Raw genomic sequence first — 16855 nt, 5'->3', positions numbered from 1 at the left:
GGCCCAGGGGAGATACACAGATAAGACTTGGGTCTTTGATTTCATGGATGCGAGGGCAATAGATCCTAAACATTTCCCCTTAAATGAAATAAGAAATTACACCATATCCACTAGGGAGGTTGAGAGGAAGTCACAAAGACATGAATTTAGACTGATGCCTGAGGGGGAAAAACATTTTGAAAAATTTATCTGTTCAGAAATAGAACACAGTCTTCTTCCCACTCATTTAGAAGTCTTTAAGCAAATGCATGATAACTATTTGTCCCCTCTATTAAAATAGGGATTCCTTTTAGGAATGAACTAGATGGCTGATGGAGTCCTTTTCAATTCTAGAATCCATCAGTTTGCAAAACTGTCTGATACTCCCCTAGTACTTTTAATTTTGTTACCAGGTAGTTTATGTACAATATCTCATTTGAACCTCACAACCTTGTGTGGTCATTACTTATGTAATGACCTTCCTAGACTCAGCTCTACTCAAAGAGAAAATAGGAGAATATTGCCATACCAAAGATCTTCTTAGCCTCTTTGGAGAAGTCCACCAAAGTCTTCCAAGGCTTTCTGAAGACCCAGAAACCTTCTGGAAAAGATTGAATAATCAAAGGAAGATCGAGAAAAGTGCCATTCAGCTTAGTCCAAGAGTAGGCTCTGTATCTCATGTGGTCATAGATTATCTATGTCCATTTTTCAGATAAGAAAACTGAGGTTCAGAACAGTAAAGTGATGATCACACAGCTGGTATAAGAGGTGAGATTTGAATCCAGGTCTTACATATTATAAGTCTAGAGTTTGAAACTCTATCCCAGAGCATGTATCCCACTCCAAGTAGTAGGAGAATAAGATAAATTCTCTCCTTTAATTTCTCAAGGAATTTCTCTGGACTTCATACCCCTCTTGTAAACTTCTCAATTTCTGATGATGACTTCACCATTCTTCCAGCCTTCCCTGTGACTAAGCATGGCATTATCTTCAGCTCTTCCCCTTCCTCACATATACAATAAGTTGTCAAATCTTACTTTAACCCACAGCATTTATCAAGCACATGCTAGGCACTGGGGCTATGAAGCCAAAAATAAAAATAATCCTTTCCCATGAGGACATGGGAGTCTTACTGAGGGGAGTTAATGGATAATACATACACTGATGTTTAGGTAATGAAAGATTAAAATTAATATCCAATAACTCCAAGTATTATATTTTATAAGATTTATTAATAATCACTTGAAGTAGAGGAAATTAAAAAAGTAAAAGCCTGAGTAAAGAGAAGTTTTCCCAACCAAGTTAGTGGGAGAAGAGAGGGCAAAAGTGGAATTCTGGGAAATGGAGTTCTGGGCTACAAAATTCTAATTACACAGTATAGAAATATTTGGGGTGGGGGGACACAGGGCTGTGATTTCACTGATATAGAGAATTTCTGTTGATGAAATTCCTAATTAAACTGCCTGAGATGCTCGAAAGTTAAGTTCCATTCCTAGGGACACACAATCAATTCGTGAAGGAAACAAGATTAGAACTGAGGTCTTCCTGCCTTTGAGTCCAGTCTATCTATTCATTCCATTCCATTGTATCTTAAGCACAAAATCTCTACAAAGGGAGGCTGGAGGGAGAAGGACTCAAAGGCATTGAATAGGAGGTAAGTCTCAAATGGCACAGATGATTCCAAGAGATGGGGGTCAAAAGAAAGGACATTCTAGGCATGGATACAGCCTATGGAAAGGCATGGAGGCAAAACATAGAAGTGTGAGGGAAATATACATTTCCACATATTGGAAAAGCATATTGGAAATAATCAGTGGATGATAAAAAATTAGCAGAAGCAAATCAGTTGAGGAGTAGACCTGATGGGAAAAAGAAAATGGCTTTGGGAAATTATTTATTGAAACTCCAAGGTCATTTCCTGGCCATGTTTCCTTTGAATCCTTTGTGTTATTTTTAGGGAATATGTCTAAACTAGATTGTTAGATGAATGTTCCAGTGATTGTTGCTTGCCCAAACTGATCAACCAATAGGGTTCCTGGGAATGCTGATTTTCTTGTATCTTGAAGCTGTCTCTTGAGTGGAGAAGGTGATTTATTCTCACTCTACTTTTTCTCTTCAATTCTAGGACCACAAACTACAGAATCCTGCATATTTTAAGGTGTCACCACAATCTGTCCAGAAAAAAATAATTAAATCCAAATGGAATTACACAGAAAGTATCCACCTGGTCCCTGGTAACTACATAGTGGTCCCCATAACCACTAATGCAAGAGAGTTAAGGTTCTTCCTTCGAATCTTCCTGAAACAGCCAGACATCAACAATGTCAACAGGTGAAGTCATTTCAATCTATAGTGGGCCAATGAAGGAATGGATTCTAAATGTTTGTAGGATCAGAGGGTTAGAGCAGACCTTCAAGATGATCAGATCTGACCCCTTATGTTTTACATGAGAAAACTTGAGGCCAAGAGGTCAAATGACTTGTTCAGGGTTACACAGCTAGTAGGCATCCAAGGCAAGTTTCAAACCCAGACCTTCTTAACTCAAAGTCAAACTTTCTATCAACTACATTACACTGCATTTCATGCAAATAGAAAACATAAATCTTGTAATAAAGAAGGCCAGACAGGGTAAAAAATCAAAGATCTAATAATTTGTATATCATAGGATCATAGATAAAAATCTTGAAGGGATCTCAGAAGCTATCCAATATTTTCATTTTATAGAAGAAGAAATTGGGGGCAAGAATTGTCTTTTCTGGTTCTAAATGGATGGTCCTATGATTCTGTTAAGTTCCTGCTATGTGCCATAGAGGAGAGAAGGATACAAAGACTTGCCCAAGTTCACCCCACTAATAATAATAAGTCATAGAGTTGGGATTTGAACCCAGGTCCTCCTTACTCCAAACCATGCTACCCAAGGGGCTGAGCAAGTCTCCGGGATTCCAGGCCCCCCAGAGTAAAGGGGTGGGAAAAGGAAAGAGCAATTCTAGGAAATGATGCCATAATAAGAAACCACTAAAGGAGCAGTGCTTGGGAAGAGTTTGCCATACTTTTTTTTCCTATTCTTTCCTATAACTTCCTTCCCATAACACTTCAGCTCAATTCATTTCAACAGTTGGTCAGGAAGACCAGGGTGTAAATCCTTTCTCAAAGTTTGATCCTAGGCAAGTGAAAGTCAGCTAGGATGCATAATGGATAGGATGCTAGACAAGAAGTCAGGAAGATTTAAGTTCAAGTCTGGCTTCAGATACTTGCTGACTTTGCTAGTATATCAAGTCACTTAACTTCTGTCTTTCTCTGTAAAATGGGGAAGATAATAGCTCCTGCTTCCCATGGGATGATATTTGTGAAGCATTTTGCAAACTTAAAGTACTTTCTAATTGTTAGCTATTATTATTATTTAATCTCCTTATGCCTCAGTTTCTTCATTTGCAAAATGGCAGGATCTGACCTGATTCTTTTTTATCTTTTTTTTTTAGTTCTAAATCTATGATTTCATGTTCCTATTAAGCTTTCTTTATATGTCAGGCTGTGTACTATGCAAGAGCTAGTCATATAAAGAAGAAGAAAAGAAATATTTGTTGTTCACAAAAACAAACCCCCCAAATCTTTTTAATTAAATTTTCTTTTTTTCAGTTACATGTAGAAACAATTTTTGACAATTTTTTCTGATATATTGTGATTCTGATTCTTTCCCTCCCTCCCTATCACCCCTCCCTAAGGCAATAAGTAGTCTAATATAGATTACGTCAGTGCTTTCAGGAAATATGTATTTCCATATTCCCTGTTATGACTAAATATAACATATATACATATACACATGTACATAACACATATACAATAAAAAACATGAAAGAAATAGAGTTAAATGCTTTGATCTATAATCAGATTCTGACAATTCCTTCTTTGGCTGTGGAAAGCACTTTGCTTGTTTGTTTGTTTGTTTGTTTGTTTAACATGAGTCCCTCAGGCTGCTCTTGGTACTTTGCTTTGCTGATAACAGTTTTAGACCTTCACAGTTGATTGTCCTACAATATTTCTGTTGTACAAGACACACTGCTCTCTAGGAAACCCCAAAATGTGAAAGAGCTTTAGAAGGGAATTTTTAGGTCTGTTAGTGGAGATAGAGAGCCAGAAAGAAGGAATGGCTCCCCCAACAAGTCCTTATGAAATTACATTTATAGAATTCAGAAAAGGGTTTAAGGACATTGATTTAAGTGGCCTCCCATAGGCCATAGGTGGTCTCCAAGAGAAAGGCAATTTGAGATAACAACAATTAAGTCTTTGATCCCCTAATTCAGGAAGCCCAAAATGGTGGACCTAGCACAACACCTAAGGGCACCTAACATAAGCACTGAGTGGGATATGAGCATTCACTACAGTCATCTTCTGTGAGGGCAGAAATCATCCATTCTGTCTCTGAGGTCAGCCTGCCCTCTACAGTAAGTTTTTGGGTTAGACCAAATAAAGCTATGTTCAAACAATACTAATAAATGATAAATATAATCCACACATTCTCTGCCCTCAAGAAACTTGCAGTTCATTTTCTGTTCTGAAAGAGTATAGGTAGTTTAAGCAAGCAATGGTGTTAAATGCTCAAACAATCCTACTTGTACAAGCTAGATGACCACTCAGAATACAAGAGTACAACTGATTGCTGGCCATTCTCTTGTTGATTTTCTCCAATAATTTTCCAGGAATTTACAAGGATGCTTCGAGTCCATGAGAATCAAGGTAAGCAGATAGTAAGGTCTGATCTAGGACATCACTGGCCTTTTAAAAAATATTAGTACTTTTAATGACATCAAATCATAATAAATTATAATGCAATTATTTTTACCATTTTATTAAATCATAATAAAATATTATTTTATAGTATTGTTTTACATAATAATTATTTCAGTTTAAAAATTATAAACAGGATATGCCATTCTTCCATTTTAATTAGCAACATATTTCTGCTACAATAAACCATTTGTATTCCACCATCATGTGTGGTTCTCCCATCATTTGTGATGAATCACTGATTTCCAGAGGCTTTTTTGTTGATTTTCCTTCCATATCCTTGTTACTATCCATGAGAGTTTGAAAGGCTACAATGAACTAATGATGGCATACAATTTGGTTTAATTTAACCACCATTTATTAAATGTCTGTTATGTGCAGAGCATTGTGCAAAATCCTGAGGGAGAGAAGTTGAAATAAGACACAGTCCTTGCCCTTGTGGAGCTGATAGTAGTAGGGAAATAGTTAAAATAATATGTACATAAAACAAAGGTCATGTGATTAAAAATATGATAAGTGAATTAAGGAGGGAAACACAAAGGATTACATGAGATCTAAGTAAGATGGAATGGGGCCGAAAGGTGTATAGATCAAAGGAGGCCTTGTAGAGGAATTGACATTTGATGTGTGCCTTAAAAGAAAAATATTTTATAAATAAATTCATGTAGGGTCAGCTAGGTGGCACAGTAGAGAGAGTGTTGCACCTAGAGTCAGATAGATTTTCGAGTTCAAATCTAGTCTCACATTCTTACTAGCCCTGTTACCCTAGGCAAGTCATTTAATCCTGTTTGCATCACTTTCCTCATCTGTAAAGTGAGCTGGAGAAGGAAATGGCAAACCACTCTAGTATAGTCTTGCTAAGAAAACCCCAAATGGGGTCATGAAGTCAGACTCAGACTTGACTGAACAGCAACAACAATATTTCATAAAGTAGGGAAGGAGAAGAAGTAACAGGAATGAATAATACTCACTAGGAATGTCATACACAAAATAATGGAAGTGGAAAAGCATGGAACATATATGGGGAATGATATTTGTCCAGAATGAATGGCTATAACATAGATTAGATGGAAGAAAGTATCAGTAAATAAGGCTGAAAAGTAGGATGTCACCATATTGGGAGGGGTCTTACATGCCAGACAAAGAAATTTGAAATTTATTTCGTCAATAATAAAGAACTGCTAAAAGATTTTGAGGAGATCACTGATATGACTAGATTTATGCTTAAAGAATACATGCCTCGCATTTGGGTTTAGGAGGGCAGAGAAAGAGCAAGAAGCACTATTAGTTGGTAGAAGACTCTTGCACTAGCCTAAGGGGGTAAGAAAAGAGTGCCTTCATTTATTCCCAAGGGAATAAAAGAAGAAAAACATGAGATGGATAATGGAAGAATTGAAAAAACTTGGTCTCAGATTAGATGTAATAAGTGAAGAATCAGGAAGAGTTGAAGATAGCACCAAGGTTTTGAACGTAGGAGACTGGACTCAATGGTAGTATCACTGATAGAAAGAGAAGTGGATTTGAGGGAAAGATAAAGGGCTCTATTTTTTATATATTTTGTAGTCATCTTAATAAAAGTGATAGTTGAGGCCATGGAAGAAAATATGATCAAAGGGAAAAAGAGAAAGAGAAAAAGAGAAGATAGACAAAAAATCTTTGGAGTGAATGGTTGGCAAAGATGAAGCAAGGATGTAAGAGATCATGTTTTCAAGACTAAATCTATACAGTCTAAGGCCAATCATTTTTCTTCCCTGGATCTCAGATCCCTGTCTATAACAATAAATGAACATCAGTAGCAATAGCCAAACAATACTTCAGGTTCTGAACCAGGTTTTTGTTTCTCCACAGTGAAGTTGAGTGAGGCAGTGGGAAAAGTGTTTGAACTTAGTCACAGCATGAGAAATCAAATCCAGGTTCTATCATTTACTACCCATATGACCGACCTCTGGGCCTCAGTCTCCTCAACTGTATAATTAGGAAATTAGCTCAGATGATTTCTAAGGTCCATTCCAGCTCTAAATATATGATTCTCCTTTCCCAGAGTTTTCTCTTAAAGCATATAAGTTCCTTTTAAGTGAGTATCACCTCTTTTGGTATTGGTATTCTCTTAGCTGAACATAGGTTGGCATGTAGTAAACACATACTGAATTTTTTTTCATTTATTCATTCATCTAGGAGAATCTTCCAGGAATCATGTATCATGAGACAATTTTCTACAGATATGCCCAGGTATAGTACACTAAGTTCAGGATTCCATCAAATGACAATTAGTGGGGAGAATCATAGAAGAGAAATCTCTTGGACTCCTATCAGTGCTTAGAGACAAAAAAGATAATATAGCTCTGGCAGCATAATTTTATCATCCTTCCTCAAGAGAACCCTTTCCAGAATTGATCTGGCTGCCAAATGCTGTAGAGAAATGGCATCTCATCAGTAGGTTACCCCTGGAATTGAATGGATGACTTGGTATAGGATGGGATAATTGTTTTAAAAAAAACAAGCAATTAACAGTAACCCTTGAAATCTTTTCCCCTTGATTGGAAATGTTTCCAGCTCAAGCTGGCTGGCTTTGGAAAGTACTATCATCACTCAGTGTTTGAGTAATTGATTCCTATTCTGCTTGCCAAGTTGCATGCGTTCACAGGAGATGGTCTTAATGGTTTAATAAACTGTTATAAAGCACTCCTTGACTTTAGTTGAGAGAAAAATCACTGCCAAGGGCTCCATGTGATAGACCTTTCCAGTTAGTAGTAATATCACTATGAAAAGGTGCAAATGATATAAACAGGCATATATGATGGGCCAAGAAGAGAGAACTAGGGGAGAAAGCATAGCTTACTGTGCTCAAACACAAAGTCAGACTGGCTCCGGAGGTACAAGGTTAAGAGCAAAGAAGTAAAAGAAAGTTTTCAGAGGATTTGATCCCTCAAGGGAGGAAAAAGAATTAATAATGAAAGCTTGATCCAGTTTGCAGAAGATAAACAAAATTGTATAGTTCAGTATTTGATGTTTACTAGAGATTCAAGTCACAGGTGTGGGCTGGTAAAGAAGACATTGTGTGGGGTCTGTGTGACCCTGGGCAAGTCAATTAACCCCCATCGCTTAGCCCTTAGAATTCTTCTGCCTTGGAAACAATATATAGTACTGATTCTAAGATAGAGGGTAAGGGTTTAAAAAGTAGAAGAAAGCACTGTGTTTAGGACCAAATAAGGCTGTGCTCCTGAATAGTTTGGAATGGTTACTTGAGGTGCAGGATGCAAGGGTAGGAGTTGGAAAGCTAAAAACAGCAGAGCTAGTACTCATGGTCCATTTTCCTGTATAGTCAATGTCAGAATGTTATGCTTCAATCCAATCATTATTTATGGGCATATATTATGTAAAAGGTACGGTGCTAAGCATAACAGAGGATAAGAAGTTGAATGAAGCCCAGTCTCTGCCTTCAAAAAACTAACAGTTTAACAGGAGGGTATGAGGGTGATAAGGGAAGTGACCAAGGTAAAATGTCCCACAAGAATAGGATATACAAGGTGCACTTCTATGAGTAGAGAAAGATCACATATGGATGTATGAATCATGAAGGTTTCCTGAAAGAGATGAGATTTGAGGTGGATTATGAAGTTCCTTGAAATTCCTAGTTCTTTTCTTGGAGTTTTAGGCAAGTCATTTAACATTTAACTTGATTTCTTCATCTTTAAGATGAATAGCTGAAAGCAATAGATAGTCTCTAAATATTTCTTTCAGTCACTCTCCCATTGCAGCATCCCTCTAGGACCATTTCCTGAACTTTATTGGTAGACTGAGTCCCCAGAAGGTGGCTAACTAATATTTCCCCTAGAGTTCCAGGAGTGATCCTAGGGAAGTTAAGATTTCTAGTAGGTATTCAAGAAACCCCAACCAGTATGCTTGCCATTGATTATCTGCCAGAGTTCTTCAAAATCTCTGTTTGCTAAGGTGATATTATAGGAGTTGTTGTTACAAAATGCCCCCCCCCCCAATCCTGAGGCTCATTCTCCCACAAGTACACATAGAGTTTAGGAAAAGACTATCTTAAACTTAGAATATAATGGTAGTGAGACATATAGTTATAGAACATCAATAGCCAGAGATTAAATCAAATCGTCTGGTTACTGGAAGACCTTGCTTCAGTCCAAAGCTGGCATTCTTTTGGATTAAGGGATCATATTCCTTAAAGCTACTTCCTCTCTCAGGTAGTTACAACCTTTGTGTATCTCTGCATGTCTGTGTCTGTGCTTGGCATGTCTCTCCCTGCTATGGACTGACTTCATAGTCTCCTATTAACAGAAAGGGGTGGGAAAAAGAGAGGGACAGAGAAACTTTCCCCTCTGCCCTCAAACATTGGTTTCTCCTCAAGAATGTGTCTCAAATCTCCCACCATTCTACTGGACACCTCTGACTTAAATTCCCTGGGAACTGACTGTTACTTTTATGTGTGGGCCCTATGGGTATCTCAGCCAGTCAAATTTCTTTCTTGACCCCCCCCCAAATTCATGACTTGTAAAGAGATCACTGGGATGCTACCATATACTGCCTTCACACTTACCACTAGACAATGAGAGCAGAAAGAACAAATTACTTAAAGTAATCTCTTCCCAAGAATTCACCTGAACCTTGATGATAGCCTCCCTGTGCTCAGATCCTCCTCTATGGCAAATCATGGTATTTTCATGGGGTGTACCCTATGGGGTTTGTTCCAACAAGAAACTGATGGAGGATGTCTTTGTTCAGCCAGACAGAAAAGCTACTTTCTCCCTTCCACTGTGTGAGGTGGGGTAAGTCAGGAAAGAATCTTTACTCTAGCAGCTGGGATGGGAGGCTTCACTAATTACTGTCCATAATTTACATAAAGGCTTAAACTGATGTAACTTCATGGGATTGTGTGTACAAGTTAATAGCTTTCCCCGTTGTTGAAAAAATGTGTTGCATAAGCTAGAAAGTAAGCACTGGACTAAAAATTAGCTGATCTATGTTCATTCCTGCGCTCTGCTGCTTCCTAGTTCTATAGTCTTGGACAATTTTTCTGAGACTCAGTTTCATCCACTGTAACATGGAGATAATAATACTTGTATACCCTACCTCACAGGGTTATTGTGAAGAAAAGGTTCTATAAGGTTGTTATAGAAAAGCAAAGGCTTAGTAGGACTCACCTAATTATACAACATGCCATCTTAGAACAGCAGTATGTCACAATAGAAAGTGCCTTGCCTCTGAAATCAGAGGACTTGAGTTCAAGACCCATTCATGATGTTTATTATCTTTCTTTTACTCTAGACATGTCACAGTCTCTCTGGGTTTGTAGAAAAAGAGGGACTAAGTGACCACTGAGGTCCCCTTTAGCTATAAAGTGACCACTGAGGTCCCCTTTAGCTTCCCTTTTCATATTGACCCAGTAGAATCTCTAGCTTTCTTCAAAGTATAAGATGTCCCATCCTCCCAGCTTTTAGCATTCTCTCCTTCTTGAAACTACTTTACACACACATGCGCACACACACACATTTCTTATTAATTATATATGTTATGTGACTATAATTTGTGTGTATACATATATATATATATACATATATATGCTCATTTAATTTATGTGCCAATATGGATTGGACCATATGGACCAACCATATGGATTATGCTTAGTACAATAACAACAACCACATTTGAGTGATGGTTACATTTCCTCTGGTTTTAGTCTATTATAGTAAGCCCATGCTTGTCCCTTTCCTATAAGTTGTTTATAGATAACAGCAACAACTTTAAAGTTATCAAAGTATGTTATATACACTAATCTTATTTGACCTTCACAATACTCTCATGAAGTAAGTGTTATTGTCTCCATTTTATTGATGAAGATACCAAGATTCAGAGAGGTCAAATGACTTGTCCAAGGTCACTAATAAATCTCTCAAGCATAATTTGAACTCATGTTTTTGTTTATCCATTTATTTTGTTTTTACCAAAGATCAGGGTTTTTCCCCTTACACCATGTTGCCTCTTATTCCTGAGTATTCAAGGATCACAGAGGTTAAAATCTCAGTTATCTCTTCAGTACTATCAGCCCATTTCCTTGTAGATCTTCCATTTGATGAGAAATAGATATCCTTCATTCAGAAAACATGTGGACAGAACTACTAATTTTCTACACTCTTCAGCGAATGTTCCTATACCTTCACTGAAACAGGGAGGTTATTTGACTATTTTGAAATCAACTTTCTACCCAGAAGAATTATCTGCCTTGGTTTCCCTGAAATGACTTTTTTGTTGTTGCTTTGCACAGCCTGATACATTCTTAATTACACATCCTAAAAGATGGTTAATTAAATCTCTAACATTCCAAATAACTATATTAATCTCATACAGCTTCATCATAAAATCTAGAGTCTAATAGAATTTTACTTCATTACTAAGGAAGAATACTAATCCAAGTGAAAAGTCTAAATTACAAAATAATTAAGGAAAAATTTCCCAGTCTTCCTCCTTTCACAGTGTCCTTAGTTTCTCAGTAATTTTTTTCACAGTGTCCCTAGATCAAATTAAATACTTAACAGTTCTATTTACTAAGTAGTTAAATTAAAATTTTAATGTATCCCATGTCACCCCCTCAAAGTTTATTACAGCACCCTAGGGCTCTGCTCATACAGTAACTTAAATAATGCACCTTTGATACTTTTAAGTGTACTCCAAGGTCTCCCATTGTTTCTAAAAAAAATACATAACCACCCCAATCTGGCATTTAAAACTACCTTACCTTTATAGTCTTATTTCATGCTGTTTCTCTTCCTGCCTCTCCATTCCAGTTAGATTGAATTGGTTAGGAGTTTCACATTTATAACATCCTATATCCTTTCTACCCCTATCTTTTGCACTATTGGTTCATCATGCCCAAAGTTTACACCATCTCCACCTCCACCTTGATCAAAGCACAGCTTAGTTATCACTTCCTATACAAAAATTTTCTGGATCCTTCCACATAATAGAATTCTTTTCCTCTTAAATTACTTTTTCTTGAGTTGCTTTATATAAAGTTTATACTTACTTTTTATTTGTTCATATATCTCCCAGGAGGCTTCTTGAAGTCTTTGTATTTCCATAATCTACCATTGGATTTTAAAAGGTGGCTTGTAGCAGGGCAGTTAGGTGACTCAGTGGATTGAGAGTCAGGCCCAGAGATGAGAGGTCCTGGGTTCAAATTTGGCCTCAGATACTAGCTGTGTAACTCTGGGCAAATCATTTAATCCCCATTGCCTAGCCCTTACTAGTACCATACCAAAATATAGTACTGATTCCAAGATGGAGGGTAAGTGTTTTTAAAAAAAAGGTGACTTGTAGATGTTTATAGAATTTATTTAATTTATTTAATTTAATTCAGTATATGGACCAAGTCTGAGTATTGTTTAGTAGCTATATTGGGGGAGGATGTGTCTTTTAATAATTCATTAAACATAGTATCATGTTAAGTCCTGGGGATATTAAAAGGCACAGGATCCTAACTCAAGGAGCCTGTTACCTAGTTGAGAAAAGAAGATAGATATATGAAGAAATCTAACATGTTAAGTAAGTGCCCAATGAGTGGCAAAAATGATGAACATTATTGTTGAAAGTCAAACATTTCACAGAAAAGATGGGACTAAAGGGTACAACTTAAAAGATCAGCTATATAAAATAAACTAAATTAAAATAAATTAAATTAATATAAAAATAACATATATCAAGTGCCTAATATGGATGAAGATCCATATTAGTAAGGTAAGACTTAAACAAGTGAAGAGAAGAGACAATGGCACTCCAGGAAGGGTAAACAATATAGGAGGAAGAAATGTGAATGGCACAGTCAGGGAACAAAAATATTGTTTGGCTACAGTAGGTAGTTTGTGAAAGAGGAGATTAGATTAAGGGTCATTGGAGATAACATTGGAAATGTAAGTAGAAAGTGGTCATATTTTGAAGGGCCTTGAAAACCAAATTTAAAATGGCTTCATTCTGAAAGCAATAGGGAGCCATTGAAGGTTTTTGAACAGAGAAATAATTTATGCAAAGTAGTAATTAGGGAACATTGATTTGACTGTGATATGTTAGATCGATTGAAGCAGAGGAAAAACAGGAGCTAGAAGACTTCAATTTTCTGACATTAAGAGACAAAACTGCAAAATATTTAAGGCAGGACCTTCTAACCAACTGGTTGTTGAAAGAGATAAAGAATGAAGAGTTGAGAATGATTTTAATTTATCTAGCCTAGAAGACTTATAGAACAATGGTAGTATTTCAATAAATAAGCTCTCTCATTGGTGTGGATATATCCATAATGTTAATCAAGATTCAAAAATAATCCATACTTTCTTATTCTATATTATTTTTATACATTCTCCACAGAAGTTGTAGTCAATACATTGATTAACAAAGATTAACACATTGTAGTGATAGAACCCAGAAAGGGCCAATGCCAAGCTTTCTCTATCCGTGGTCCTGACTGTGCTTGTTACAGCTAGTTCTGAAGATATCTACAGCTATGACTGACAAGCACATATAGACAGAGTCAAAGGAAGAATTTGATCCCAGGTCTTTGGTCTGTACTGTATTGTTTACTTAGTACCCTAAGGGGGGGGGGGGTAATGATTAAAGTGCCAAAAGGAGAGGTGGATAAGTAATAAAGAATACTCTGACACAAATTTACCAAGGGCCCAACTCTGACTCACAATAATTTGTGAAGAGATCATCAGCAAACAAGTTTATAACTAAAATTCTTCAGTTTCCCTAAATAGGGATAACCATAACAAGGATATGAGGAGATATAGGAGTTTGTTCTGTTTTCCTCTCTAGATTCTAGGCAAGGGAAAGCAAGCTAAGATTGACTTTCATGATTCTTACAGATCATTGCTCTTTGCTAAAGGATAGAACAGGGAGAGGCCCAAGAAACACACATTCAGAGTGCACTCTTGTCCTTTTTTTTAAGGCCTTGAATTCCCTCTATATAATGGGAAACCTAGGGTAAGCAATGTGTTTTTGAATGTCTTCTTTGCCTGTCTTTAGCACTGCACTAGAAACTATGGAAAATACAAAAAGAATAAGATATAGATCCTTTTCGGTGTATAATCTCCCTGATCTCTAGTTTTTAGTTCCCCTCCTCTTAAAATTAGCGTACATTCACTTCATTTGTGTATATTTCTTACCACTCCAGGAGAATGAACTCTTTGAAATCAGGAACTTCTTGTTTTTTGATTCTTCAGAACCCACCAAGATCTGAGCATAGAGCAGGTGCTTTAAAATGTATGTTAAATTTAAATGAACTAAAATAAGAAGAGGTATCATTAAGTACTAAAAGAGGAATTCATAGAGTAAGTACTTTGGGAGTACTAAGTTTACAAGGGAGCTAGGTCCCTGTGACCAGAAAATATTGCATGATGGAAGTAGAATGGGCTTATTTTAAGCCTCAAGGACTCTATGTACCATGTGAATTAATTCCTTGGAATGCATAGGTTTTCTATGGTAACTCAGGGGCTATGTGTCAGACAAATGTTGAATATTATTTTTAATATTTACCATTTAATAATTGCTATTATTTTCCTAACCCTCTTTTTTGCCTTAGGGCCTAGACATTGGTGCATCACAGCTACAAAGTCTTCTCAACAAAGAACTCCTTAAAAGTAAGAGATGATTGACTGGTTAGTACCTTATCTACTATATCCAGTACTTTCCTACCTTCCCACTGTTTTGTCCTCTTTCCTCAGGTAATGCTTCTGAAAACCGAGAGAGAAAGTTCACTTTTGATGAGTGCCGGAGTATTTTGGCTCTGATGGATGTATCCTTCATATTGTCTTTCCATTTTACTCTAAAGTCACTTTTATCACATATTTCTAAGAACAACTCTATGAAAATCCCCAAAGTAGGGTGTAGGAAATTCAATACATATTACATTTTTCAATATTCAGTAGTCTAAGGACTCACCCAGGGGAATGAATCTCCATTAATTCTATCCATAGTGTTCTAGAACCTTATCTGTTTAGTTTCCTTCCTACTACTGAAAGAGAAACTAAAGTTAGTTGTGGAAATAAAGATTGATTTTAGACATACTGAATTGAGGGCACAACTGGTCAAGTGAAAAGTACACTGAGTATGGGTTTAGAGAACTTTGGTTCAAATCATGCCTTCAATATACTATCTGCATGACCTAGAAGTCACTTATCTTATCTGCATCTCAATTTCCTGATATTTAAAAATGATATCTTTGAACTGGTTAGCCTCAAATGTTCCATTCAACTTCAGAGCTAATATCCATGAGCTGAAGGGTCAAGGGGCATTCTAGGGAAAATGCCTTTTCAGTGGTTGAAAGACTCAACTCGGAGACAGATTAAAGTCAATAGAGATAGGAATAGAGATATATATTTAGGACTTATATGGATATAGCTAAAGAAAAGAATGTGTGTCTGAAATTCTTGTACAGTGGATTAGAACTTTTATTCTATAACTAGAGATGAGGCTTAAAATATAAAGATCCCTGAAAGGTACAAAACACTGACATCACACCAAGGTTTAGATGAACTCATATGATCATCTGTCTCTAGCTGGAAGAAACATCAGAGCCTATATAGTCCAACCCTATCATTTTACAAATGAAGAAAATGATAAAAGTGAGAAAATCTGTAAATGTTGGGTACATGCAAAGAGACTTTCCCAAGGTCATATAGCTTGTAGCTGTGAGAGGTAGGACTTGAACTCAGGCCTTGTGACTAAATCCAGCATCCTTTTCATTGTGTATCAGGACCTTTATTGAGAGTACACTTAGATAAGAGAGAAAGAGGAACTGTTTTCCTGAGTCTTCATTGCTCCATCATCTTTTGTTCCTTTTTTTCCTGTGAAAACAGCTAATTCTCTATTTAATAAATCATTGCTCAGCAAGTTCCCTATTCAATATCTCCTCTTATAGTTTAGGACTTCCATCTGAGAAGGGAAAGGGAAGATGAAGACAGACATACAGACAGACAGACAGACAGAGAGGCAGACAGAGAGACAGACAGAGCCAGAGAGGGACAGAGAGAATACTAGCTCCTTGCCACTGTGAAAGTTCATTGGTAAATACTCTTAAAGCTATTCATTTTCTGTGTTTATGCTTGTGTGTGTATGTGCATGTGTATTGTGTGTGTGAATGCATGAGTGCTCATTCTGGTGCATTTGCTATACCTTTTAGAGTGAGATAGATAACCTCACTCTCCAACTGTTAACAAGACTCTATTGAAAATGCATTGCTGGTCATTGTAGAACAAGAGGGCCCTTGATGAAAATATAAATCAGCCCTGTCTCTCCCAGTACTTTTTATGAGGTTTGGAATAGTTCTGTAGCATGACTAGGACATTAAAGATCTCTGATAAATGAATAAAAATGACCAAAGACAAGCCTACTCCCTATAGAGGGCAGGCAGCTTTAGAAAAAAAATCGGTGAATGTTGGGTACATGCAAAGTGCTGACAATGTTTTTCTGACCAGTTCCCCTCCCATATCCCAAAGTTTCTTCTGAGATGGATTATTTCCCTCATAAATCTCTATCCAGACCATTGGATAGTCTGACTTCTTCTGGCCTTCAAATATAGTTTATTTAATTCAGGCAGGAGAAGAGAGTGAGTAGAAATGTAATCTCAATGACCCTCTCCCAACTATAAGTAAAAGACCCCATTTTTCCTTGCCAACTGGCATAGCTACATGTAATAGATGCTGTTACAAGGATAATTATGGTAATAAGGACCAGGATACAGGAAGTTGGCTAGGGAAAAGGCTGGGTTTTGCACTCCCACCCCACTTCCTGTCTCTCTCAATTGACTTCAAATGGCTTCTCTCTGAATGTTAGAGTTAAGAGGGTTTTCAAAGACTGGTCTCATGATCTATGTCTTTACTAAAAGGGCTTTTATTCTTAAAGTAAAGGAAGGAAGGAAAATGGAGGAGGTGAGAGGGGAATAAGGTTTCCCCAATCTCTAAGGGTTTTCTGTGCTTTGAAGGATTCTCCCAAGGTGTTGAATTCAGGAAACAGGGTTAATTTTCTATGGGGAGATATGGATAACAACTAACAAGGTTCTTCAGAGCTAAGCTCCCCAATC

The 16855-nt window shown here is 36.9% G+C and overlaps 1 protein-coding gene across 1 annotated transcript in view; it reads left to right on the top strand.

Annotated features, from left to right (window-relative positions):
- The window catches only part of CAPN13 (calpain 13), a 120949-nt gene that overhangs the window by 94793 nt on the left and 9301 nt on the right, over positions 1 to 16855 (top strand). Inside the window, exons 12-16 of the mRNA XM_056817393.1 lie at positions 2105 to 2310; positions 4677 to 4713; positions 6940 to 6993; positions 14357 to 14414; positions 14499 to 14569. Of these exons, the coding sequence (XP_056673371.1) occupies positions 2105 to 2310; positions 4677 to 4713; positions 6940 to 6993; positions 14357 to 14414; positions 14499 to 14569 (426 nt within the window). The remainder of the gene's footprint in view (positions 1 to 2104; positions 2311 to 4676; positions 4714 to 6939; positions 6994 to 14356; positions 14415 to 14498; positions 14570 to 16855) is intronic.

This window comes from Monodelphis domestica, chromosome 1 (assembly GCF_027887165.1).
Source record: "Monodelphis domestica isolate mMonDom1 chromosome 1, mMonDom1.pri, whole genome shotgun sequence".
NCBI lineage: Eukaryota > Metazoa > Chordata > Mammalia > Didelphimorphia > Didelphidae > Monodelphis > Monodelphis domestica.
This window is presented reverse-complemented; position numbering and strand designations above follow the sequence as displayed.